General features: G+C 44.8%; 1 protein-coding gene across 1 annotated transcript in view; it reads left to right on the top strand.

Annotated features, from left to right (window-relative positions):
* The window catches only part of ABCC3 (ATP binding cassette subfamily C member 3), a 64,484-nt gene that overhangs the window by 17,213 nt on the left and 22,132 nt on the right, over window positions 1-25,139 (top strand). The window contains exons 2-23 of the mRNA XM_066586836.1: window positions 4,909-5,085; window positions 5,197-5,322; window positions 7,656-7,793; window positions 7,896-8,018; window positions 8,102-8,163; window positions 8,667-8,795; window positions 10,600-10,818; window positions 11,168-11,345; window positions 11,719-11,880; window positions 13,392-13,484; window positions 14,999-15,202; window positions 15,346-15,492; window positions 16,030-16,117; window positions 17,273-17,339; window positions 17,609-17,735; window positions 18,518-18,694; window positions 20,252-20,419; window positions 23,476-23,659; window positions 23,736-23,841; window positions 24,111-24,261; window positions 24,347-24,554; window positions 24,638-24,948. Of these exons, the coding sequence (XP_066442933.1) occupies window positions 4,909-5,085; window positions 5,197-5,322; window positions 7,656-7,793; window positions 7,896-8,018; window positions 8,102-8,163; window positions 8,667-8,795; window positions 10,600-10,818; window positions 11,168-11,345; window positions 11,719-11,880; window positions 13,392-13,484; window positions 14,999-15,202; window positions 15,346-15,492; window positions 16,030-16,117; window positions 17,273-17,339; window positions 17,609-17,735; window positions 18,518-18,694; window positions 20,252-20,419; window positions 23,476-23,659; window positions 23,736-23,841; window positions 24,111-24,261; window positions 24,347-24,554; window positions 24,638-24,948 (3,345 nt within the window). The remainder of the gene's footprint in view (window positions 1-4,908; window positions 5,086-5,196; window positions 5,323-7,655; window positions 7,794-7,895; window positions 8,019-8,101; window positions 8,164-8,666; window positions 8,796-10,599; window positions 10,819-11,167; window positions 11,346-11,718; window positions 11,881-13,391; window positions 13,485-14,998; window positions 15,203-15,345; window positions 15,493-16,029; window positions 16,118-17,272; window positions 17,340-17,608; window positions 17,736-18,517; window positions 18,695-20,251; window positions 20,420-23,475; window positions 23,660-23,735; window positions 23,842-24,110; window positions 24,262-24,346; window positions 24,555-24,637; window positions 24,949-25,139) is intronic.

Below are 25,139 nucleotides of genomic sequence, written 5' to 3'. Positions count from 1 at the left end.
TTTTTTTTTTTTTCTGTTGCAGCCTCTCTTCTTTCTATGGGAAGAGAAAGCCACAACGGAATGCTGACGGCCTAACCGCTCCAAAATCCACAGCAAACAAGCCACGGGTTTTGAAGCAGAGCTTATCCCGCGGAAATCTCGTGGTTTGACGGTGCGGCCAAACCACAGTGATGGCCCTGTAGTGTTTTTACGTCCTGCAGCTGCAGGATGTGTATGGAGAGAGATCGCGCTGCGATCTCCCTCCATACATTGCAGGTGTCAACTGTTTCTTACAGCTGACACCAGCGGGCAATAGCCGCGACAAGTAGCACGGCCAGTTGGGGCTGTTAACCCTTTAAATGCCTCTGTTAATTCTGACAGCGGCATTTAAATCCCTTAAACGATGTTCGGGGGTCCTGTACGGCTGTGTTCCCCAACTCCAGTCCTCAGGGACCGCCAACAGGTCATATTTTCAGGATTTCCTCAGAATTGCACAGGTGATGTAATTATTGTTGGTGCCTCAGACATTGCCACAGGTGTACTCATCATAGGATATCCTGAAAACTTGACCTGTTGGTGGTCCCTGAGGACTGGAGTTGGGGACCCCTGCTGTACGGCCCCTTGCAATGAGATCCCAGGGAGCCGCATGGGTGTCATGGCAGACGGGGCCTTCTGAAAGGCCCCAGGGTTGTTATGGCAGTATGCCTATCAAGCCATCCCCATGGGGTGGCTTAATAGACTGCCTGTCAGATCGCAGCATGATGTAATGCTATGTCATTATACTGTACTGCAGGAGCGATTGCTAGTTGTGGTCCCTTAAGACAGTGGTCCCCAACCTTTTTGGCACCAGGGACCGGCTTCAAGCAAGACCATTTTTACAAGGCCCGGCAGGGTGGGGCGGGACATGGGCGAGGCTTTGGTTATATGGGGCGGGGTTATGAAGGGGGTTGGAGTTTAGTGCATACTTATTTAATTATAACATTTAGAATGTCCTGGCAGTACACACATAGGGCAGTGGGCAGTATATAATCTATCTCCCCCCCCAGCACCCTCTCAGCAAACACATAGGGCAGCATATAATTTATCTCTCCCCCCCCCCCCCCCCCCCCCAGCACACACATAGGGCAGCATATAATTTACTCCCCCCCCCCCCCCCAGCACATACATAGGGCAGCATATAACTTACTCCCCCGCCCCCAGCACACACATAGGGCAGTAATAAGCAGCCCTCTCCTAGTAATAGGCACCCCCACCCCCCAGTAATAGGCAGCCGAACCGGCCTGGGAGCCACGGCACCCCAGCTGGTAATCGCTTCAGTGGTGAGTGGCGTCGGCACGCCGCGGGCCACATAACACGAGGCAGCAGGCTGGATTTGGCCCGCGGGCCTTGTGTTTGACACGGGTTAGTGTGAGAGCGCTGCTGAAGAGGCCGCGGGATTGTTCCTTTTAGAACAAAAGTTCCCCGCGGTGCCACGGACCGGCAGTAAACACATAACGGCCCGCCCCCGGTCTGCGGACCGGTGGTTGGGGACCCCTGCCTTAAGAGGACTGAAAGAAAATGTAAAAATAGGAACAATAAAGTTTTACTATATATTAAAAAAAGAGTAATAAAATGTAAAAAAAAACCTTTTGCCATATTTGCAATAAAAGAATCTTAATGATAAAACAAAAATACATATTTGTTATTGCCTCGTTTGATATCGTAGTAATCATACTGACCCACAGAATAAAGTAATCAGGTTATTTGAGTTGCAGTTTGTGCGCCGTAGAAACAAGATGCACCGAAAGATGGCGAATTGTCGGTTTTTTTCCATTTCTCTCCACTTGCAAAACTCGGCATGTTCTTACATCTCAGGCAGATATGTGTGATTAGATGAACAGTCTTGCCACCTGAGCCCTAAAAATGGTTTCATGATTAGGCTATGACCTATGACCTTTGGTCTGAAACGCATCAGCTAGTATTGGCCTCTCCATATCCTGATACATATATAGATATCTTTACATGATGCTTTACTGCTGGTGAAGAATTAGGAGCATTTTGGTATAAAATAGTATTCCATACGGAGTGCGGGCGTTCCTCTTGTTGTGGCGCTCCTCTCATGGTCAGAACATCTATTTAGTCCTAACATGTGGCTGTCGATCTATTGGATCATCTGGTGGCGTGGTTCAGCTTGTAGACTCATGTTGGCCCTGTCCGTTTATGGTGTCTAATGGCCATTTCCCTAATTTCCCATCTGGTGAACATTCACTACATTGGCTGCAATTCATCGGCAAATGTCTAAGATTAGGGTCGACCCACCAACTAGGAGTTGCACAGCTGGTATTTTCCTAGGACTCGCTTTACCCCTCTGTTTTCCTAACATGTTCGGTATGTACTATAGTTTAGGATTGTCTTCCTCCGCTGCAGCTCTCAGATCCCTGATTAACACTGTGTGCTCAGCATTACTAGAGAGCGGTAAGCTCCGATGACGCCAGGTTACTCATTCGGATGACTGACATGGGAACACGTCTCTGGTATCTCAGACCCTGATGGAACCCTACTGTCCGTGGGGACTACACGGTGGTCCCGCAATGTCTCAGGATCCAACAGGTTTCAGCCAAAGACAAGCCGCACTATGTTGTGCCCTAAGCTACTTACTACTCTTTATGGTTTTCCCTCACGGTATAGGTCAGTCTCTACAACCTGCCCTGTACGACTTCTATTGCATCATGACTGATGGTGACAGAAGGAGGAAGGGGAATTAGAGCTGAGGTTATCAGACGCTTACAGACACGTTTCATCATGTGTTTCCTCTCTGTGCCTTAGTAAAGTCCTGTCAATGTCTAGAACAGTGTTTCCCAACACCGTCCTCAGCGCCCCCTACAGGTCATGTTTTCAGGATTTCCTCAGTATTGTACAGGTGATGTAATTATTATCAGCACCTCAGACATTGCCACAGGGGTTCTTACTATAGGATATCCTGAAAACATGACCTGTTGGGGTCCCGAGGACTGGAGATGGGAAACGCTGGTCTAGAAACGACTAGCAGAGCTCTCCAAGCTTCAACTTTGGTCGCTTCCAAAGCTGGTCATGTGATCTTTAAGGCTAATTCCACGAAAACTTTGAATTTGTGCCAATCATATAGAAACCACACTGTACCATTTTGGAGGTTCCATTGTAGACCCCACACAATATACCAGAAGAAATAGCACTTTTACATCTGGTACAATGCCAGACAGCTGAGCAGAAACAGAACGGACCCCATTATAGTCAATGGGATCCATTCGGCGCTGTTCGGTTCCGTCATAAGACTGATCCTGTTCAGCCAGGGGATTCCCATTTACTGCTTCCTAAACGGAGCAAGAAAGCAGAACCCCAGTGAAGGGGACTGGGATGGAAGATTGTGTTTTCGCCAAAGTGGCCCTTTAAAGCTGCACCCCTTTAGGGAAAACATAAAGTGGTGCATGAGGACCGCATGTTGTCCTCGAGTCAGAAAACGTAGAGGCAAATGTATTTTCCATCATGTAATAAGCTTGATTTGCATTGTAACACCTTGAAGACACTTCTCCATTGTCCACCGGTCTTTCTGCTTTAGTTGTTTGTTGCTCCGCTTAATTTTGCATAGGATGTATAATTTAGGAAAAACAGAGTAGTGAAGACAAAGGCCAACCTTTGTCATCGTGGCCGGTCTCTGTAGTGGATTAGGCATCAGGGAAATATTTATGCAAAGCTGGTTTTGTAGTCGCCACAAAAATGTCACTTCTGCTTGTCTGTCATGAGTCAGCTCAAAGGGAATGTGTCATCCGAAAATGACCTATTACATAAAGCACATTGAAACAGATTTCTTTTAGAACCTTTGGTAAAAAAAATTTCCGGTCACAATCTATATTTTTAAAAAATCCTAAAATCCTGCATTTTCACACTGACCACAGAGTGTAATAATACGCAGATACTTCCTGATCTTTAGAGAAAACTTTGCAGCACTCATCATACTAACATCACAGGACTTCACTGACAGGTAAACACCTCTATAGAGCTAAAGGCCCCTTTACACTGGATAAATGTTGGGCAAACGATGCCCAACACTCGTCCCTGTGTGTACTCGTTCCCGTACTGCTGCACCGGAGCGAGTATCGCTGGCTCGCTCAGCAGGGAGGCGTTGCAGCTGGAAGAGATTTCACTCCTCGCTCTTCCTCGCCCCTCTCCATTCACTTTAAGTACTAAACGGCCGCTGTGTTAAGTGAATGGAGAGGGGCGAGGGAAAGTGAGGAGTGAAGTCTCTTCCAGCCACAACGCCTCCCTGCTGAGCGAGCCAGCAATACTCGCTCCGGTGCAGCAGCACGGGAACGAGTATATGTGGGGACGAGTGTCAGGCATCGTTTGCCAGACAGTCATCCAGTGTAAATGGGCCTTAACACAGGATCCGCCATTCACAATAGATAATAAGCTATGACCATTTACTCCCTCTCCCAGTTTCTGCATGCAGTACCTTGAGCCCACCAGTAGAACTGGCTCTGGGGGCCCACCCTACAGTTACATAAAAATATTGCCTATTTATTTTTAAACCAAAATCACTTGCACGTTGTGGCAGCAGAATTACATATTAGGGTAGCAAAGTCAAGCTTACTACATATATGTGGTATCAGAACCAAGCTTACTATAAATATAAGTTCGAGAACCAAACATACTACATAGATATGGTACCAGAACCAAGCTTACTACATTGGTACAATGACAAAACTGTGCTTACTGTATAGAAATGGTACCAAAACTGCGCTTGGAACATACATACAATAAGGCCGCCTGCACATGAACACAGCGGGATCCGACCGGGTGCCCAGCCACTGACTACCTGGAAAACCAATAACCAAGGACCTCACGATCTGCCGTTGTGTTCGTCTGTTTCCTGCCCCTCCCTGCAGACCCTGACGACGTGTTTTATATTTTCAGGATTCCAACCTGACGCTGTACACAGACAACCCGGACCTGACGCCATGCTTCCAGTACACGGTCGTTGCCTGGATCCCCTGCATCTACCTCTGGGCCATTCTGCCATTTTATATTATTTATTTAAAGTATAACAAGAAGGGATATATTGTGCTGTCAATGCTGAGCAAAGCCAAGGCGGTAAGGATGTATATGGAGGATGGTTGTATCACCATAGACATAACAGTTATGGCTAACAATGTTATTTAACCCATTACCCTCCTAGCAAATCATTGGCTTTCTGTTTTGCAGCTATTCGGGGTTATGCTGTGGTGCGTTTGTTGGGCAGACCTCTTTTATTCTTTCCATTCCCTTGTAAAGAACGAGTCGCCTCCCCCCGTGTACTTCGTCACCCCACTCATTCTTGGAATAACTATGGTTTGTATTAAGTTCACTATTACTTTATGATTTTGTTGATTTTACAAGGAGGCGATCAGTTTATATTGGATCTTATAAAGCATCAGGATCACCATCTGCATCAATGTTCAAACATGCACTCCTTGTCAAAGAAAAGCACCTAGAAGAAGTTGGCAGAATGGAATGAAACTTTCTATGAATGATTGTAACATTGTTATAAGTAAGTGATTACAATATCAGAGCAGAAGGAGCATTTATATCAGAAAACTGAAAGGAGGCTCTAGTACCCTGTTGTACCGCCTCTAGCTTGGATACAAGATCTGATACAGGAGGCATGGAGGCTCTAGTACCCTGTTGTACTGCCTCTAGCTTGGATACAAGATCTGATACAGGAGGCATGGAGGCTCTAGTACCCTGTTGTACTGCCTCTAGCTTGGATACAAGATGTGATACAGACAGGCATAGAGGCTCTAGTACCCTGTTGTACCACCTCTAGCATGGATACAAGATGTGATATGGGCAGGCATGGTGGCTCTAGTACCCTGTTGTACTGCCTCTAGCTTGGATACAAGATCTGATACAGACAGGCATAGAGGCTCTAGTACCCTGTTGTACGCCTCTAGCTTGTATACAAGATGTGATACGGGTGGGCATGGAGGCTCTAGTACCCTGTTGTACCGCCTCTAGCCTGGATACAAGATGTGATACGGGCGGGCATGGAGGCTCTAGTACCCTGTTGTACCGCCTCTAGCCTGGATACAAGAAGTGATACAGACGGGCATGGAGGCTCTAGCTTGGATATAAAATGTGGTACGGAAAGGCATGGAGGCTCTTGTACCCTGTTGTACCGCCTCTAACTTGGATACAAGATGTGATACTGGCAGGCATGGAGGCTCTAGTACCCTGTTGTACCACCTCTAGCTTGCATACAAGATGTGATGCGATCGGGCATGGAGGCATACAGGTTCCGTATGGCAATATTGTGGAACCATTCCTGTAACCCCCCCCCCTGTGTGCGGCCAAGCATAATTCTGCTGGAAGCCGCCATGAGAGGAACACATGTGGCTGCAGGATGTCCTGAACATATCGCTGAGCTGTCATTATCCCTTGTATCACTGCTAGGGGTGAATGACTGTTGTATGCGATGGCCCCCCCCAGACCATCACACCAGCAGGGGGCAGTGTGCCGCTCCACAGCAAAGGCAGGATTGAGGCGCTCACTTATAGATCTCCAGACACAAACATGGCTGTCACCAGTACCCAAACTAAGCCCTGATTTGTCCCTGAAGACAACCCAGTTCCCCTCTGTAGCAGTCCAGTTTTGTTGTTCACAAGACCACTGCAAACAGAGGCAATGGTGGGTGTCAAAAGCCGTACGCATAATGGGTGCCAAGAGACCAAATGTCCTTCAGCCAAGTGCCTAGAAATGGTTCCGACAGACACAGGGGTGTAACGATGGCACTACCTATCTCTGCATGGAGGACAACGAAACAGTTGGAGCTGCTCATGCTTGTTGGATGATCAGACGCTTCTCTCTACTGGTAGTCTGTAGGAGGCGTCCTGAGCTCGGTCACCTTGTGTGCCCTCACACATCCACTGGTCCCAACACCCCCTAACAGTCTGTTCAGAGCGGCCGGTGGGGGACAATTCATCGATACGACCATCCGGCTTCTCACATCCCAATAATGCGCCCCTCTCAGACTTTGGTAAAGGGGTGAAATCTCTTCTCTGCGTCGTAGAGGCGTCTAGTGGTCAACAAGCTCTACAAGCGGAAGAAGAGGTCACTACACACAAGGGGCCTCCGAGAGCCTTTTATAGGCCAACGGGGAACCACTTTTAGGGTCTCAGGTGACAAGACCGTTCATCTAATCACCACAACTCTCATCATTTGTATAACTGCCTGAGATGGAACTGCAGGACGAGCTTTGTAGAAAAACGACAACTTCTTCTAGGGGCTTGAAGAGTGTATGTCTAACTGTTTAAGCCGTGCTAGGTGTAAATATTGATGTGGATTGTGTTGTGGATCCACTTATGATCTTCATGATAGCACTGTACCTGACAAAGGGAACATGTTGTCATCAGGTTTTCAGTAGTGCAGCCTCAGACTTTACAGGCTCTGGACCTTTAACTTCAGTCAAACAGTATAATGAAAGATAAAGAACACAGTTTCCTCTTCTTGACATGTGATATAGAAGAGTAGCCTCCAGGTTCAAGAAATCTCCAGCTAGCACTGAAAGGGTGGAGAAATACGTTGAAGTCTCCTCTTGTAGACCCACCACCAATCTTATTGAAATTACATGTAATTGATGGAAAGCCGCATACAACTTTCTACATTTGTTCTATTTTTGCTTGCAGATTGCGGCAACAATACTTATCCAGTATGTAAGACTGAGGGGTGTCCAGTCCTCAGGGGTGCTAATAATATTCTGGTTCCTAGCAACACTATGCGCTATTATACCATTGCGCTCCAAGGTCATGTCTTCAGTCAATGAGGTAAAACATTAAGAAGAGATTGTAGATATCCAAACTCATCAATGTTATTACCTATGGATGATCCCGGCATAACGGACAATGTTTCTATCTTCCCTGTTTTAGGGTTTCACAGACCGATTCCGCTTCACCACATTCTTTATTTATTTCTCTCTGCTTGTTGTGGAGTTGATTCTCTCCTGCTTTAAGGAGGCACGACCGTTCTTTTCTCCCGTCAGATCGGACTGTGTGAGTGGATATACAGTAATAATCTGCATTCTGCTACATTGTGTACAACTCATCACTGAGTGTCATTCAATTCTTCTCCTCAGAATCCGTGTCCTGAGTCAGATGCTGGTTTTCTTTCAAGGTTAACATTCTGGTGGTTCACGAAGTAAGTAGTATGGAAGTACCAACCTCAATAGGCCCATTTGTCAAGAAGATCCAGAGTAGTTATCAGGGGCTGATCCCTTTTGGGGGATCTATAGTTGCCCAACACCAGCTGGTGAGTTATTGAGTGACAACCTGTAGACCTTGTCCTGCTCATCAGTGAGTAATTAACAGCCTGTAGACCTTCTCCTGCCTGTTAGTGAGTGGCAGCCTTGAGTCTTTCCCCTGCCCATAAGTCAGTGACAGCTTTGTCTTCAAGAGCTAGATATCTTCTCCAACCACCAGAGTTATTGACAGCCTTGAGACATTTTCCTGCTCCTCTGTGAGTTATTGATATCCTTGAGCCTTTCCCCGGCCTATCAATAAATAAATGCCTGCCTTGTCTTCATGAGCAGTAAACTTTCCCCAAAAGTACAAGTCTGTGTTTATCAGCTTCTGAAGGGCTTGATATTTAATTTTCTGTTAAATTCTATTTATTTATTTATTTATTTTTTTGTGCACACTTAGGATGGCAATACTAGGCTACCGAAGACCTCTGGAAGACAAGGACCTTTGGTCTTTGAATGAAGATGACACTTCTAAAGTAGTTGTGCTGAAACTGATTAAAGAATGGGGAAATGAGAAGAACAAGATAAGGTACGGATCAATACGCTGTGGTGAAAACGCATACTGTTATGCTCCTTTTCTAAGGGACCTGCACCTATCGGACATTTATGGCAAATCCTGTGGCTATGCAATAAATTGTTTATTCTTCACCACCCCTTCATCAAACGAAGTACATAAAATAGAAGAAGCTGGGAATTACAGGACAATACGTTTTGACATCTGTAGTAATTAAAATAATGGAAACCCTCCTGAAAGAGAGGATATTTGACCAGTTAAGATTAGCAGCCTATTAGCCCGCAACAGTACGGCTTTATTGAGGACAATTCATGTCCAACTAATCTCATTGACTGTTGGATGAAGGTGGTGCCGTGGATATCGCATATCTGGATTTCGGTAAAGCCTTTGATACAGTTCCACATAAAGAGCTCATGGATGCGTTATTGAAAATTAGACTTAATCCTTCAATAGTGCCGTGGATTCTCAGTTGGATAAAGGATAAGTTTTGTAAATGGTGTGTATTCTGAACAGGTATTTCTCAGACAGCTCAGTTTGTGAACTGTTCACTGGCTGCTGTGGTGAAAGTATCTTAAGTGGATAAATGACACCATTGGGAATAACCGACATGAAAACTGCGGAGCATCACGTGCCATTGATGTGAGAGGTGAACATCGGCTACAAAGCCTCATAAGGACCGACCTTACACTACAGTGGAGCAGCTCACCATGACAGTGAACCAGGGGCTACCAGATGTGTCTAAAACAGTTGAACGAACCCGACTGTGTATGGAGCTCTGAAGCAGACGGATGGTCACCACACCTACACTAACAAAGCTGCACCAGAAGAAAAAGCTTCAGTTTGCAGTATTGGAATTGGACCACCGCTGAGTGGCAAAGAGTTGCCCTCTCTGATGATTCATGTTTGCTGCTTCATTGAACGGATGGACGTTGGTGTGTCAGACGACAAACATCAGAGAAGAAACACCCTGCAGTCATTGCTGGAAGAACACAAGCTGGCGGCGGCAGCGTTATGGTCTGGGGAATTATTCCCGGAATTCTCTGGACCCTGCAGGTCACATTCACCCATACTTGCCGATTGTCTTCTCTGGGGCAGATGTGATCTTCTAGCAACCAAGATTACCAAGTATTTCCCTCACCCCATAATTCTCCTGACTTAAACCTTTAATTGAGCATCTGTGTGACCACCCCAATCGTCATCTTGGCTCTATAGATCCTCCAGCAACTGTGGGATACACTGCAGTCAGCATGGCTCAAGATATCGGAGACAACCTACCAGCACCTTATTGAGTCACTTGCAGGCCGTCTAGCTACTGTCCGTGGCACACGGCGGGTACTCTGGATATTGGCTGGTGTTCATAATAATGTGACTCCACTCTGTATTTATACTGCACATTGACATAAGACTAAATCATAAAAAACATTGCTGAAATGTTTCTCTTTGACATTACAACTTATCCTGTAAAATACAAAGTCTCATGATATTTATGGCCACTGGGACACTGAACCACTGTTGCTGGTTCTTAAGGTTAAAATGAATTACATCACTGAGGGTTATAGTGTATGTAGGGTAGTCCAGTGATGCACCAACTATATTTACTTATGACATAAATTAAAAATGTAAAATAAAAAAATTGACGTTTTCAGTAGTGTTTCCTATTTAAATGTGACTGGTAGGGGGTTAAGAGAAGAGAGCTGATTTGAATACGAGAAGTATTAAGATCAAGCCTTATCATAAATGACCAAGACAGCACAAAGGGAATAGGTTGCACATAGGTTTTATGATTTATATCATTTCCCGGAATTCTTTCTTGTTGTAGGATGGATGCAGTGAAGTTGACCAAGACTCAGGAGATAGAATTGAACCATGTGACTGAGAAAAACACAGAGATCGATGTCTTGATCGAGAACAGCCAAAAGAAGAAAGAGCCTTCCTTTTTAAAAGTTCTGCTGAAGACGTTTGGCCCTTTTTTTATGATCGGCTCCATTTTTAAGTTGTTTCAGGACCTCTTGTCTTTTGTAAATCCTCAATTACTAAGGTACTAGTCAGACTATTAGCCTAAGGGTACTGTATCGGGGGACATCTACGGGGTCAAGTCTATTATAATTGTGATAAGGGTTGTAGTTATACTGTTATGATTTGGCATCAATCTATTCCAACAATCTGCATGGAAAGAAATGTCCATTCTGCGTGGCCAGCACTAGAATGAAGAACCCAACGGCCTTGATACCCTCATCATGTCAGTGAGCAATGCTTCTGGCCCTTTAATGGGGATTTATCCCAGGTCTTTCCATGGGTCTGCACAAAAAGATCACAGCAGAAAAATAGTTCTCCTATTGGGTAATCTATCGTGTCTTTCTAATATTTGTTCAAATCCTATCTTCCAGCATTCTCATCAAGTTCATTAAAGACAGTCAAGCTCCTGCATGGTGGGGATTCATTATTGCAGTTTTGATGTTCCTCTCCTCTGTAGCCCAGACATTGATCCTCCACCAACATTTCCAGTATTGCTTTGTCACTGGAATGCGGCTGAGAAGTGCCATCACTGGTATCATATACAGGAAGGTGAGATCACATTCTACCAAATGACGAGTCTATGGGTTCAGCACCCATCCATGCTAAGTAGTTATCACCAGTGCAGTCTGCCAAAAGTTTGCCAGAGATGTGAGAAGATGTCAGCAAATCCCACTATTTTGATGTGAGGTGTTGATAATATTTGGTGGGTAACAGTCTTCTGATATCTTCTTACCAACATATTCAAAAACCTTTGTTAGGTGGATATGCCTCTCTGAGGATAAGCAGGGCTTGAGGTGTCTGACTACCCCTTATACCCATATGCACAATTTAGGGGGTTTGTCCAGATTTAGATGTGGATATTCACTTTGATATAAAGCAGCCCATGATCTTCACCTCTATATCCATTTCATGTTTTCCACAGTCATTGGTGATCACAAATGCCGCAAAACGTTCATCTACAGTTGGTGAGGTTGTCAACTTAATGTCAGTGGACGCTCAACGTTTCCAGGACTTGACCACTTTCCTCAACATGCTGTGGTCGGCTCCCCTTCAGATCTGCCTGGCACTTTATTTTCTCTGGCAGGTAAGACACTAAAGGTGCCCATACACCTTCAATCACTGAAGCAATCAGTCCATAGCTATAAATCAAGACTCCCTCATTCACTTATGCGCTGGGGTTAAGTGAGCGTGCATGTGTAGGGAGAAGGAGAATAAATACACTGCAGCCAGATACCTCTGTCTGCTCAAGACACATCTGACAGTTGATAATCACACTACTAATGACCACTTGACCGTGAGTATGTATGTTTGTGTGTGGGTGCTTCTCATGCTCCGCCCCTGGTGACGTCAGTACAGATCCTATATATAAAACACAGAGCTTGACTGACAGAAGAACAACAAATTTAGGGCTCTTGGAAGGGAAGGACAAAAATAACAAAATGAGAATACAACTAAGCTGTTATTATCTCAGACACAACTGACAGAAGACACCGACCTACCGCCACCACAGAGATTTGGTGGGCTGAAGGACCTGTGGTGATATCACTGCTGTGGGAGGAGCCATTGTGCAGTTTGGTAGAAAGTGTTGTATACTGGATAAGCCGACAGCAGCCACCAGAACCTGTGATGATGTCACCGTCATGTGATCATCTATGTGGGTGGAGTCAAGGATCGCATGACCAGGGGCTGATCACTGTATCTAAGAGTCTGCTGAGCTGGTGATGTCTGGAAATCAGCATAGATGTAACGTGGTAGAGCTGTGTGTATGATGTGTGGGGATCATACTGGATGCACCGTGTAGCACAGCTGTGTGGGTGCATTGCACCACTAGAAACACTGGTACTATAATTTCCTAATTACTATTCTGTTGTGAAAACAAAAAAAACTGAGCATATAAGTTCCATATCGGTCACGGCAAACCCGAGCGAAACCTGCGTTGCAGCGCAGACTTGGAATATGCAGCATGTCAATTTTTTTTTTTTTTACGCAGCGGCCTCGCTCCTCTCTATGGAGAGAGAAAGCCGCAGCGGAATGCCAGTGGCTGAACCGCTACTTAACCCACGACGAAATGTTGCGGGTTTCGAAGCTGCGTTTTTCCAGCAGAATTCCAGCGGTTTTTCGGTGCGGCTAAACTGCGGGAATTCCGCTGGAACCTAGCCTTTGGGCTCTTGTATATGGGAAGACTGTCAAGCACAGAAGCCCCTGACAGCTGTCCCAGCGATAATCACTCCTGTGCTTTCACACAGCAGTGATGATCGCTCAGTTAATGGAGGCAGAGGAGGCCAGAGATTGCTGCGGCCGGCCGCCTCCATTCACAGTAAACAGGCAGACCTTCATAGAAGAACAACTGCTTGTTTACACGGGCCGATCATTGCTTGATTCTTATGCCTGCCTGATACAAACAATGAATGAATTATCATTCATTGTTCAGATTGTAGCGGCATTTACACTGAACAATTATCATTCAGACTCATGCATTCGAATGATATTCCTTGAGTGTAAAAGGGTCTTTAGTTACTCTACAAATGGGATGCACTCTCTGATGCCAAATATGTTGTACGTTAATTTTGTGTTCCATATCTCTTCCTCTTACAGACTCTGGGACCTTCTGTGCTAGCCGGAGTTGCCATTATGGTTCTTCTGATCCCCATTAATGCCTTTATAGCCATGAAAACCAGGGCCTTCCAAGTAAGTAACAACAATTATGGGGGTTGTCTTCTTTCTGTTACACAAGTTGTCTCTGATAATGGGTTGATTGTGCATGGACAGGAAGGGGAGACGTCCACTGCTAGAATTTCCTGGTAAACAGTCATGTGCTCATGAAGCATATTACATGGTGCTCATTGAAGTCCATGTGAGGAGGGAACCCTCCAGGACCTGCTGTTTCTTATAGTGATGGGAAAGTGTTGTCAAATCCCTTTTACACAGTGTAGTATAGTTAAACCACGAATTCAGTATCACCAAATGAACTTTGAATTAACTTTCACCCAATCGTGACTTATAACACTCCAGGGGGACAAAAATTGGTTCCCTCCTGGATGTTTGTTTAAAAACTCTTTCTGAAGTCCTCTTATCATAAATATTTTGGGCGGGGCATTAAAGGGGGCACATTATTCTCCTTATTATAGGGGATACGTTAGGATTCTGAAACACAGTACCCCCTTTCTCCCCACCCCCTTCTGTCCTTACCTTGTATCAGTGTCACATTTTTATGTGACAATTTATGTTGTATGTCTGTTGTGAGCCCTATTTTTAATCGAATGAATAAAAATTTTTAAGTTTAATTACGTCTACTCTGTGAAGGGTTCAAAAAATCAGTAGATTGGTCTGCTTCTGTGAAACTAGTATAGTGGGTGTGCATTCAGTTATCATTACTGCAAGGAGTCAGATCTCATGTCACGCTAGTGATACAAATGGTGCCAGCTGAAACTGCTCACAATTGCAGCAACTGGTCATATCCTACGAATACCTTGCTATATAAAGTAGACAAGAACAATCAATCCTGAAAAGGGCAAACGTTAACAAAACTGAGACCCCCCCCCCCTTTCCAACAGGGAGATTTAGCATTAATATGTAACTTTTATTATTGATTATCTTAAAAAAAAAGAAAACGAATTGCACACTAAGCTGTCCAAAACCCTAATCTAAAGATCAGAAAGTGGAGTAACTACCTTGAAAAGGGCGGCCCCACAAAGGAACCTTACCCTACCTTTCCCTTAATTAATACTAAAGACAGTACACTTTTCTGTGAACTTTAATAATTTTTGTGCCTACAATAGACTTGTGTTCCGCAAGGGGCTTACATCCTGGTAAATCTGTGAGACTCTTGGGGGAAATTTACTATGCAAATTGCACCACGTTTTTTTCAAACTTTTCACCATTTGAATATTTAATGCAACTTTCTAGAAAGTTTAGACAATTTTCACTTACATGTATACTAGTAACTTGGGCCACAAAGTGACACAAAACTTCAGGTTGATGCAGTTTACTCCTCTACAATTTTGAAAGCTGTAATGGTATGAATATAACAAGTAAACAACAAACACAATAAATTGGACACTCGCCATGCAAACCTCCATCATTGTACAATAAACATGTAAGGGTGATGGCGATGCTCTGCCTCCTAACTGGAAAACAATGGTGCTGCATGCTCTCACTCTGCCCCTTCTACTACAACAACAGTCATTTATTGATTTCATCAGGTGGAGCAAATGCAGTACAAGGACTCTAGGATTAAGCTGATGAATGAAGTACTGAATGGCATTAAAGTCCTGAAGCTGTATGCCTGGGAGCCATCGTTTTCCCAGAAGGTTCTGGAGATACGTAACAAAGAGCTCAGCGTCCTTAAAAAGTCAGCATACCTGAATGCATTATCTACTTTTGCATGGACTAGCGCGCCATTCCTGGTAAGATTAACTATCCATGCGAATCGGCAGCAGATATGACTATTGGTTCTTCAGCACTTATGAAACTACATTCACTAATATACTCAGTACAATTTATAGTTGGACAATAGTTTCAGGTGACGCAAACCTCTGCTTTACTCCAGGTGGCACTTACTACGTTCGCTGTTTACATGTCTGTCGATGAGAAGAATGTTCTTGACGCAGAGAAGGCATTCGTCTCCCTCTCTCTGTTTAATATTTTAAGATTTCCCCTGAATATGTTACCTCAGGTCATCAGCAACCTCGCACAAGTAAGAAAAAATTCAATGAAATTCTTCTAATTCAGCATGTAGTAACCCAGAATGTTTGATAATCCAGCACTAAATCACAGTATAATGTTCCCGGCATTAGGGCACATGCATACAGACGTGTTTTCTGTACGATTTTCGAACCAAAGAATCTGTCCGAAAATCAGATGGAAGTAGGACCTATTCCTTTGGATGAGTGTATGCACACGGGCTTTTTTGTTACTTGGTGTAAAAAATATATTGCAGCATGTGCTTTTTTTGTCCGATTTGCAGACGAAAATAGCACTTGTCAGTGTACAGTGTTCAGCACATTTGACAGCATACAGGCAGAATGTCCCTGCGCTGTCTGATCCGAGTTAGGCACAAGTTTTTTAATGCCTGTGTGCATGTACCATAAATTGGACCTGATAGGTGCAAATGTTTCTCATTATATATGTATGCTAACAGAGATTGTTCGATGCTGGACTAAAGAACAAATATGCTCATTCATATTGGGTTCTCTGATACTGAGTGTAACCCGCAATCTTTCTCGTATACCAGACCAGCGTCTCCATAAAGAGAATCCAGAATTTTTTGGCCAATGATGAGTTGGACTTGGCTGCAGTCAACAAGGATAAATCAATGACTGGTAAGCATAGTTACAATTATGGGAATTTTTACGTTCATCATTTTGTGCAAATAACATAACCCTTAGGGCTTATTCAGACGGGCGTATATTGGTCGGCTTTTCACGCCCGGACGATATACTCTGCCCCTTTCTGCAAGGGGAGAGGCGGGATGGGAGATAGTACACTGAGCTCCCACTCCTCACCACTGTTTGCAGTGGGAGGGGGCGGGTTGGAACTTAGCTCCACCCCTGTCCCACCCTCCCATTACAAACAGTGGCGTGCGGCGGAGAGGAGGCGGGAGCTCAGTGCACTAGCTCCCAGCCCGTTCTGCCTCCTTCCCTTGCAACAAAGGACAGCGTATATGGGCCAGGGCGTGAAAACCCAACCGATATGGGCCAGGGCGTGAAAACCCAACCGATATACACCCGTCTGAAGAAGCCCTTAGGCAAGGATATACAGAGAAATTCCTTTAATCTGGCATTTGATAACCTAGAAAATCTGATAATCCTACAGTAATATAGGGTTATTCAAAAAGAATGAGCAGATTTGGAGATTTAATTACAAGCAAACTACAAAAGACAGGTACACAATCTGCACCTAAAAAGAGGAAGGTTCAAAGTTTTTTATAACCTCCCAGTAAATTCCATTTTCTGCCACACCGCAGCGCTGTTTATTGTTGTTTATAGGAAAATGGCCATACCAGGGGAGAAATTGTTTTGTGTGCTTGAGCTTGCAATTGGCATTGTGTTAATTGTTGAAGTGCAATGTGAATTCCGGCATCGATTCCAAAAATAGTCGCCTCGTCACAAGCAAATATATGAGTGGCACACAAAAGTTGTTGAACTTGGTTACATATTCAAAGAAAAAAGCACTGGTCTCTCCCAAGAATGTCTCATGAAAATGTGGAGCGTACTAGAGGTACCCAAAGCTGCAATGTGACAGGAAATGGAACTTACTGCTATGTCATAAAAAACTTTGACCCTTCCTATTTTCAGTGATGTGCAGATTGTGCGCCCGTCTTATGTAGCTTGTTTGCAATTGAATCCCCAAATCTGCTCCTTCTTTTTAAATAACTCTTTATAACGGAGCAGAAAAGAGCAATGAGGGAATTTCCCACATTTTATACTTCACTTGTCATGGCTTACATTTTCCTCTCTGTTTCCGATGGTTTCCAGGTGTCGCCATCGCAGTAGAAAATGGGACATTCAGCTGGGCAAAAGGCAGTGATCCAATACTGAACAAGTAAGAAAATGCAGCAGCAGCAAGTGGCTGATCCCTGTGTCATGTCTGGGGAATGATGGGGCTTTATATCAGGCTGTGTAAGGACAGATAACAAATGGGAGACCCTAGTCCTGCAGATACTCTATGATACCCTATCTGCCACCCCCTTCAGTCTTCAAACCTTCTGAGAGACACTTTCCCTCTTCTTTGTCTGAAGTTTCCCTTTGGAGCGCAGTACAAAGACTTTCTTTACTGTACAGTCTATGAACAACAGTCTATTCTATCTTCAGCATCAGCCTGCTGGTTCCATCTGGGTCGTTGGTTGCCATTGTTGGTCATGTTGGTTGTGGAAAGTCGTCCCTGGTGTCAGCGCTTCTGGGAGAAATGGAGAAGCTGGAAGGAGATGTCGCTGTGAGGGTCAGTTGGATCTCTTAATAACTCGCATATTGTCAGCAATAAGGTTGTCCAGGAATTCAACAAAATAGCCTCTGTGTGCAGAGACCTGAACCAGGATGGAAGAATGCATCTCTAATCACTTATGAACCTCTGCCTGTTTACTGTGAATGGAGGTGGGTAGGCCGCAACGATCCCTGACCCACTACACCTCCATTCATTAGATATGCTCGTTCCTGTGTAAAAGCACAGGAACGATTAGCGCTGAGACGACTTGTCGGCCATCTGTGCCTGGCAGATCGTCCCGTACAAAAGGGCCCTAAGATTCCAATTGTTTGATTTCAAATGATGTCTGGAAAAAGGGCCCTAAGTAAGCACTTGTTAGCCCGAAGTGCAGGACATGCCAGAGATTTGTGCTGCGGCTTTGTTTAGCTCACTGAGGTTTGGCTGTGGTGATACAATGTAACAAGCGCTCAGCTATGTGAGCAGGGCTAGGTCAGGATGGATGAATGTATCTGTTTGCTGAGCTGCTGTATCTAATCCTATCATCTTTTTACTGACTTCAAAGATCCTGAAAATAAGGAAGATTTGAAAAAGTATATTAGATGTTTGCAGAACTTGTCATCATAAAAAGTAACTTACAAACTTTTAGCAAAGTAGAAACAATTGTTTGTAAGTAATGTATTGTGCGTGCCGAGCAGATAAGTCTGTGCGGAGTCTGTATCAATGGCTGCAGTAACGTGAGGTGTGTGGAAACTTCACCCACTGGGTATACATGTATATACATGTACTCTTGTGTGCTGCAGGGCTCAGTGGCATACATTCCACAGCAGGCCTGGATACAGAATTCAACGCTCAAGGACAACATCTTGTTTGGTCGAGCAGAAAATGAGAAAAACTACAAAAAGGTTTTGGAAGCCTGCGCTCTACTGACTGACCTGGAGGTGCTGCCAGGGGGGGATCAGACTGAGATTGGTGAAAAGGTAATGTACAGAAGTACTTTGTATTCTCCTGTAATACTCTCCTGCTGGGAATCCTGCTCCTTTCACTATGCTCCTTTTATAATAGATCACACACCATAGGGCAGTGATGGCGAACCTTTTAGAGACAAAGTGCCCAAACCCCACATATTTATCGCAAAGTGCCAACACTTCAGGGGTGGGGCTTATCATGGCATATGATTTTACTCCTGTTGTAAAAAGGACAGGGCCACTTCAAAATAGACAGCATGCAGATTTTGACTGGCTTTTTGGATGCGGAACTACTGCAGAATGTCCTCAGCGGGAATTTCTGTGGAAAATTCTGAAGCATGTCCGCATCCAAAAAGCAGTCAAAATCTGCACCCTGACTATTTTTAAACAGCCCTGCCCATTTCCACCACATGTAAACAGTGGTAATAGTGACCCACCTGCAGTATAAGAGTGACCCTGACCCCCCACAGCCTCCCCCCCCCCCCCCCCCCCGTACAATAGTGACGCCTCACAGCAGCCCCCGTGTACAATAGTGATGTCCCACAGCGGCCCCCCCATACCCCATCCGAGACCCACATACTAACCCCTCCTCCTCGGGACACGCTGCTGCTCCTCTGCCCGACGCGCCACCAGCAGCGCTGATGCCGGTGCACACTGTGACGTCAGTGTGCTGCCGGATGCCTTCTCCCCTTGCTCTCACAGAACCAAGTAGGTGTTGGAATTAGGAGGGGGAACATTGGATACCATAACCTCCTCCTCCAAAGTAAGTCTCCTTTATTTGGAGGGATATATTTATTACGTCTTTGAAGTAGGCTCTGTGAGCGCAGGAAAGCATTTTTACTAAACAACTATTTCTTTACAAGTAGTAGAAGACGTCAGGGGAGGGGAAAGGAGGATCCCGGCTGTACACTGAAGTCACAATGTGCGCCGGGATCAGTGCCGCTAGCAGCGCAGTGAGTGAATACTGGCAAGGGAGTCGCGGCCCTTGCCGATATTTACTAACATGGTGAGCGGCCGACGGTGACACGTGCCAGCAGGGAGGGCTTTGGCATGCGTGCCATAGGTTCGCCACCACTGCCATAGGATGAAACCCCACTGTATAATCACTCGAAAGTGAACCAGAAGGTAGTACACGAACGTTGTAGGGTTGCACTAATTAGGCATAACTCATAATAATTTTTGGTAAGAAGCAGTTGCGCCTGCTGCCCCAATGTAGAAAAAGAAGACCCATTCAGGAAGTATGCATGTGATAGTCAGCAGGAGAATATGCTAGTAGGGAAAGGAGGCATATAAACTCTTTCATCAGGTCCTGCTGTCTGTACAACTCTGACGCACATCATCAATAAATTGAATTTCTGTGCAGACGTTTTGAAATTGTTTATAATCCTGGAAGGAAGGGGGCGCTCTCCAGTAGCATTTTCTCCGGCTGCATATCCCGCATAGCTGGGGGTCCTGCCACTTCCACTGTGTAACTCGGTCTCGCTCTGGTCCTGATTTCCTTCAGTATTGGAGGTTTTCTGCATAAACCGTGCCTGTAATTATGTATTTTATTCCTTGTTCGCCCTGCAGGGTATTAATCTGTCGGGAGGACAGAAGCAGAGAGTGAGCCTCGCTCGTGCCGTATACAGCAATTCTGATGTTTTCCTACTGGATGACCCCCTCTCTGCTGTGGATGCTCATGTGGCCAAACATATATTTGACAATGTGATTGGTCCTGATGGTTTACTACGTGGAAAAGTGAGTACAGTAAAACCCCTAAAATCTGGTAACCAGTGTTGTGGATTTCCAGATCATCTCTCGTGTCCAATCCCATCATGCAATGTTACTGAAATTCATTGTGAAATAATCTCCGGGATCAGTCTGCTGCTGATGCCGTGTATCTAAGCCAGATCTAAATGCTTCTGTCTGCTGAGCTGCTGTATCTGTTCCTATCATCTCATACTATCTGCTGAACCGCCTGTCAGCAAGGCGCCCAGAAGGGACACAGATGCCAAACTTCAAAAGAAAACAATGTATTGAACACTGCAGTCCTAATAGAACACCACCGAGAGCGGTCCCGGGCCAAACCCTTGCAGATACAACTCTGCTCCTTGTGTAATAGGCAGCATCTCTTAAGACGCATACAGGTATTCTTTTAGTTGCAATATATATGGAACGTTAGAATAGCAGTCTGCATTTCTGAAACATTTGTAACAGATATGACCCTTGTAACACCACTTGGCTCTTGTTGGCCAGAAGTAAGAGGAATGTTACTATATGACTCTCACCCTTACGTAGCCGGCTCACTGACTCTATAGAACTGAGGCAGATAAAGGGTACATTCACACAGGCGAGACATTCTCAGGTGCGACTCACATTGCACAACACGGACATCTGCATATTCTAGTCCCATGTAAGACTCGCACGAAAATAGAACATGCTGCGGTTTTTCAGCCCTGCAGCATCAACCATGTAAATACACCCTTTACAAATAATGGGTTGTATTGTCGTGTGAGTTTTGTGCATCTCACAACACACAAAACTTGTACGATTTTCTAGCTTGTGTGAATGCACTCTAGCTCTCTATTACTTGACAGGTCTTGCAAGGGCCCACTGGGGTTACGACTGTCCACACCGGCCAACACCCTCTTGGACTTGGATGTATAGGTCTCTCACTAGGCCTCAGGGCAACTAGTCCCATTATCCACTGGTCTCTCTATTCTGGGATGGTGCATCCATGGCCCACAATGACCCAGCAATGGCTCCTAAAGCCTAACACTCTGTGTTTTCCAGTTCACTGGCTTATATCTCTACAATAAGTCTGCTCTGGCTTGCTTCTTCCCACACTTAGAGCAGCCCCCCTGGCATTACATATAGTTAGTACCGGATATCCTGCACAGCAGCAGTATCTCTACGGGGATTAATCCCCCCACCACTCCTTTTCTCCTACAATAAGGGCATATACACTGTGGAGTTTTCACCACAGATTTGCATGTTGAAAATCCTCAGTGTATTACAGTAAAGCAAGGTGGATAACATTTAAAAAATCTCATTTACCCACTGCATAAAAAATGCACAGTGCAAATTAACTTGTAGTGCAATTTTTAAATTGACAGCATATGAATTAATGCTGTGTACTGTCACTGCGGATTTCACCCCCTCAAATGTCTGGGTGGAATATGCAGGGAATTTTCAGCAGAATCCATGGCGATTCCTAATGCATATGGATTTTGTAGTGGATGTTGCTTCATTCCACTGTGGAAAATACATCCTATGTGGACGTACTCTAGATGGAAGTGGGTAACTAGATAATCATGAGCGATCAATTACAGATTTACCCCCAGAGGAGGCCCAAAATAGAGCAGGTAGGCATGTAGTGCATTGGCCTCTTGAGGCAATGATATAATACTGTATTTATAGTTTTGCTGTATAATGAGCATTTTTTGCATATTGAAGAGAGATCTGTATGTAAAAGTCTATATTAAGGTTGGTGGAGCTGAATTTGTCATTCGGTTCTTGTACTTATGTTGTGTATTGTGATAAATCTTTAGTTTTAAGCAGGACTGCAGGTAAAACCTAAAGAAAACATGATCATGATGGGCCATATGCTACATCAGACCAACTCTGTTCTGCTACATCTCAAGGGGATTTCTCACAGTTGATATTTACCACCTATCCACTTTCCAATTCTACACACCTGAATAGTCTGGATGAGTTTGAATGGAGCGGTGGTCAAAGCATCTGCAGGGCCCAGGATTCAAAGTTTATGGAACCGATGAAAACAGCCAAGCACTGTATGTGGCTACTTCCATCCGGCCCATAGATTTTGAATGGAGTGGCACCAATTCTCGTTTGATCGGCAATTCGTTTGAATGTCTCCTCACTTCAGAGATGCAGGTAGCTTCGGATGCAGGTAGCTTCATGCTAGTGAGTCCTAGTGGTGGAGCCCCTACTGATCAGAGGCGGTCCTAGTGGTGGAGCCCCTAGTGCGCAGCCAATTATCACTTCTCCTGCGGATAGGTAGTAAAGGAATTTCCCAGAATGGATCTTTAAGTGTTGCCGCTGGTTGGTATGGGCAGGGAGTGGGACTCACCATTACATGGAGGTGATCTGAGACCTGTGTATGATGTGCTACTGAGAACAAGTCATACAATGCAGGCCATATGCTGTTTCAGGTTAGTGTAGATGTACAATGTGTGCCAGCCTGCAGAATAGAGATGAAGCTCAGTTTTTTTTGCCCTGGTCTCTGTCGCCAAAGATCTCTAACCTTTTAAGAGCAGGAAGAGATATCCATAGAAGCTAGGAGAGCATGCACTTGGGACAGTGAGATGATGGAGAGAGGGCACGTTATAGAAGAGCTACTTCTCTCCATCTGTCCTTCTGCTGCTCCTTTCCAAAATCGCCCACACTGCCAGATCCCTGTGATAAGCAGTGTGCACTGGGGACTGCCTTGATGTGGTGGTAGTAGATGCATTAACTGCCACTATTGTGCAGTACTTGGAGCGAGCGGACCACGGGTACAGCTGCCACTCTCTCCACTCTGCATGTACGTACCTATTCTATACCAATTACTAGTATAATTGTTGGTGCAAATTAACTACCAGCACTGGCTTCCGGGAAGTAATACTGACTAGACTGGTGGTAACCCTATGTGTAATAATGTGTTCTGAGCATCTAATTGTATCATGTGTGATACTGTCTCAGAAAGCCACACACCTTTACATGTCCATGATGATCGGGATCAGCCATTCATCGTGGATATTTTTGTAGATTTACCCTCTGCATTGATCCTTACTTCTTAATGTTCCTCTCAGACCCGGCTTCTAGTCACACATGGAATCAGTTTTCTGCCCCAAGTTGACCATATTGTTGTGATTGTGGATGGTAAAATCTCAGAAACGGGATCTTATCAGGAACTGCTGGACCAAAATGGAGCTTTTGCTGAATTCTTACGAAACTATTCATTCGATGACAACGTGGAGGAGGAAGAACTGATACGTAAGTGACAACTTTACACCTTCTAACTGGTTTTATGTGTTCTCCCATCCTCACTTCGCTTTCTCCATATTTCCAGTTCAAGATGAGGAGGAAATTCTTTTGGCTGAGGAGACGCTGAGTAACCACACTGATCTTGTAGACAATGAGCCCATTGCTAATGAGGCCCGAAAGAAGTTCATCAGGTAAGGAATATTTACAGTAGGAGTATACTAAAAGGAGAGGGGTATCTCATAACAAACATCCAAATAGGAGACAAGCATCCCAGTACAGAAGAACTTTGTCTCTACTCTCATTTGGAGAGGGGTGGCCCATACAGGTTCATACTACCCTTGGGAGAAAGGGATGGGCCACCACTCGATTTGCTCCGTATCAGTTTTGGGGTCAGGGAGGGTTGGCATACACTCGTACTGTAAGGTTTTTCAGCAACTATACTGTAATCCTTGTACCCTAGGCAGATCAGCGTCCTTTCTTCAGACACGGAAGTATCACACATAATGTCAACGCGCAGAAAATTTTGTGAAAGGAAAATGTCGGAAACTGCAACGGTGAAAAAACCTCCGTTAGAAAAACTCGTTCAGACGGAGACAGCGGAGACCGGTAGGGTACGTCCAATTGTTTTGTTTACAGAATTCAAGCTATTGTCATATTGTTGTTAGTGATGTATCACATTATGTGTGTACCCCTCAGGTTAAGGTCACAGTATTCTGGCAGTACATCAAGGCAGTCGGGCTTGCAGTTGCATTATTCATCTGCTTGCTGTACTCTTGCCAAAACGCATTGGCCATTGGAGCCAACGTGTGGCTAAGCGACTGGACGAACGAGGAGGTCATCAATGGAACGCAGCAGAATACACCGAGGAGAATCGGCGTTTATGCTACCTTGGGATTAATGCAAGGTCAGGAACATGTGAAGGTCATGTGTGAAATCTGTAGGATATGTTAAAATGTATAAGACACTGATTCCTCTGCTGTTGAATAGGTGTCCTGGTGATGACATCCTCCTTCACCTTGGCCATGGCTGGGATTGGTGCGGCTAGGAAGTTGCACACAAGTCTCCTGGATAATAAGATGCACACTCCGCAGTCATTCTACGACACAACGCCCATCGGTCGTATCATCAATCGCTTTTCTAAAGACATTTATGTAATCGATGAAGTCATCCCTCCCACCATCCTCATGTTCTTGTCCACATTCTTCACCTCTATTTCCACCATGATTGTCATCGTGTCCAGCACTCCTCTGTTCGCAGTGGTTATCATACCGCTGGCCTTCATCTATTTCTTTGTACAGGTGAGTGCCTTCTTGGCAGTTACAGAACTGCATATCAGACATATATTAAGTGTTACTATACCGCAGCAATTCTTCTTTTTTTGCAGCCTAAGGGCTTCTACCCACTAGCGGTTTTTTGAATGCAGCGATATCGATGCATTTTCTTAATGCAAATGCTAATGGAACTTTCTAATGTTAAAATCGCATTGCAC

Source organism: Eleutherodactylus coqui, chromosome 13 (assembly GCF_035609145.1).
Source record: "Eleutherodactylus coqui strain aEleCoq1 chromosome 13, aEleCoq1.hap1, whole genome shotgun sequence".
Taxonomy (NCBI): domain Eukaryota; kingdom Metazoa; phylum Chordata; class Amphibia; order Anura; family Eleutherodactylidae; genus Eleutherodactylus; species Eleutherodactylus coqui.
Note: the sequence above shows the minus strand (reverse complement) of the source record. Positions and strands in the feature narration are given on the sequence as shown.